The following is a 2,380-nucleotide window of genomic DNA, read 5'->3' as shown; positions in this document are numbered from 1 at the left end:
ACCTCAGAGGTTTCTAACAAAGAAGATCAAGGGATTCCAGCACATATCTTACACAGCTAAAGTCCCTATCACCATACTCTGTATCATATAGACCTTTTAGAAGACTTATGCCTGGCTTGCAGAGCAATCTCAGACCCAAACCTAATGAATTTGCTGCACATCTGTAAATCAAACAGGACTAGAGCTACCTGTTCCAGGGACCTAAATATGGCCTGCGACTTGAATAGGACATACTGGAGGGACACATTTGTCTCCTAAGTGACTGCTGCATCGGCTGCCAATTCATGTAAGCAGAGCAGCTCTATGACACTGTTCTAAATGAACCTGGACGAGTGGATGAGGCACTGTAAAGTCTTACTGGGGATAGCGCCCACAACCCTCCTGGACATGGGCAGTCATTTCTAAATACAGTCCTGGGTATTGACTAAAGTATCTATGGTATTACATTGGGATGAAACAGCTAGGCATGAAATGACCTCCAGGTCAATAGCATAGTAATCTTCTAATATCCTATTATCCTATTACACAGCCATTTCAGACCCATTGATGGGAAACTGAGTAATGCACTGCAGCACACGTATCTGCTGATATGAAGGGGAATGCAAACTGGCTAATGTCACCACTCATTTTGAGCTACATAGCTGGTGATTTCAAAATAGCAGTGTCACGTCACAGCCCTTGTAAACAAAGAGCTGTACCTGTGTTTGCTGTTCTCTCTATTTAAATGCTGCTTCTGTCTCAGTTAATCACAAACTTCCATGATCTGAGTACACCAGCCATGTGGATAGGAATTCTGTTCATCTCTTTTCTCTTTCAAATAACAACAGCAGCTCTCGGACCGTAAGTAACTGAACACTGATAGTGTGATATGTATACCTAATTACCTGGAAATATAAAGTGTAGGAACAAAAGTCTTGTTTTCAGGTTACCATGTAGTTATTAGAATGACATCCTGTAACACAGATCATGTTGTGTTCACACTAATCATCTGTTCTGCATTTGATTTTTTTAGATAGCTTTATTTAACACTAGCCCTAAGAATGACAAATGAACAGTGAATGTTGTCTTCTTTGTTTTAAAAACAGTTGAGATAAGCTTAGTTAGTGGCTCAGAATTTATCAGTATAATTATCCAGACCATGTGGGCTCTGCTATGAAATCTAATGTCATTTGTTACAACAGCTGGTGTATTACATGATGGTGAACAGTCATCCTAAAACCAGTCAGCAAAAGCAGCCGTGAATCTCGAATAAATGTTTATGTCCAAAATCAACAAAAGGAATTTTATTGCAACAATCAGGAATCATTAACAAGCAGGTGTTCTAGGAAGATCTTAGCTACATCAAATCATATAGCAGTGTGTACGTGTTCTTGTACATATTTATTTTTTTGTAAATGTATAATTTGTAAATAAATATATGTACATATTTATTTGCATTTCTTAACTAGGTGAGGGCAACGATCCACTGGGACTGGTTTCAGGCCAGCCAGTGATACATACATACAGACAGAAAACAAATTACAAAAATATAAATATACAGAAATATTGTAGATAAGTTGTTGAGACGTACAAAATTTTCAAGAAATATTCTAAAGTCAGTATTATCAATATAAAGATAATGTAAAAGTAAGTTAGGAGACCATATAACAACGTTTGGCTATGACAGCTCTTTTGGCAATGACAGAGCTCTGGAAACAAGTACATAAAGCACAGTCAGGACTTTTTTTAGTTGGGAGAGAAAATGACTTGGGGGTTTTACAATGAAGTATATATGACAGAAACAGTATTGGATACATGAGATACCCACTGTGAAGAAATTATGGAGTGAAAAACTGCAAGCAAATTTAGTCATTATGTATGGGGCAGACATATTGCAGTTTTGGGGAGATAGAATTAGACATTATGTGACATCTGTAATTTATGTCTTCCAAAAATAGCAACGGCCATTTAGTGGTCCTGAATCCTGATATCTATCTAGCTTTCAATGCAGAGAAAATAACCTCAGTCTTGCATGTCAGAATGTGTGTGAATATGTGTGTATGTATTTCATTTTGCAGGAAAGTTTAGCTCAAATGTCATATTTTTAAATGCTTTTACCACTGTGTTAGCTTTATCAGGAAGACGTCAACAGTCTCTAAGTTAGAGTCAGTACTTAAACAAACAATAGTCAAAAATGCTTCATCTCAGCAAACAGAAAATGCTTATCTTCTAAACAGCTACAAGCCAGGCTTGGTATCAGTCAGTTCTATGAAAATATTCAGTTTGTAGAGAGGCAGGTTTATAATCTTCTCAATCTCCTCTCTCTCTCTCTCTCTCTCTCTCTCTCTCATTTCCAGAGCAGTATATTGTGGGCATAAATTGTCTCTCCCTAGTGCATATA

General features: G+C 37.4%; 1 protein-coding gene across 1 annotated transcript in view; it reads left to right on the top strand.

Annotated features, from left to right (window-relative positions):
- The first annotated feature begins 701 nt into the window (after positions 1–701).
- Positions 702–2,380, top strand: part of LOC122808161 (alpha-2-macroglobulin-like) — a 1,492,450-nt gene continuing 1,490,771 nt past the window's right edge. Inside the window, exon 1 of the mRNA XM_044079133.1 lies at positions 702–840. Coding sequence (XP_043935068.1) covers positions 725–840 — 116 coding nt within the window. The 5' untranslated portion in view covers positions 702–724. The remainder of the gene's footprint in view (positions 841–2,380) is intronic.

Source organism: Protopterus annectens, chromosome 8.part0 (genome assembly GCF_019279795.1).
Source record: "Protopterus annectens isolate FY-2018-M chromosome 8.part0, PAN1.0, whole genome shotgun sequence".
Taxonomy (NCBI): domain Eukaryota; kingdom Metazoa; phylum Chordata; order Ceratodontiformes; family Protopteridae; genus Protopterus; species Protopterus annectens.
Note: the sequence above shows the minus strand (reverse complement) of the source record. Positions and strands in the feature narration are given on the sequence as shown.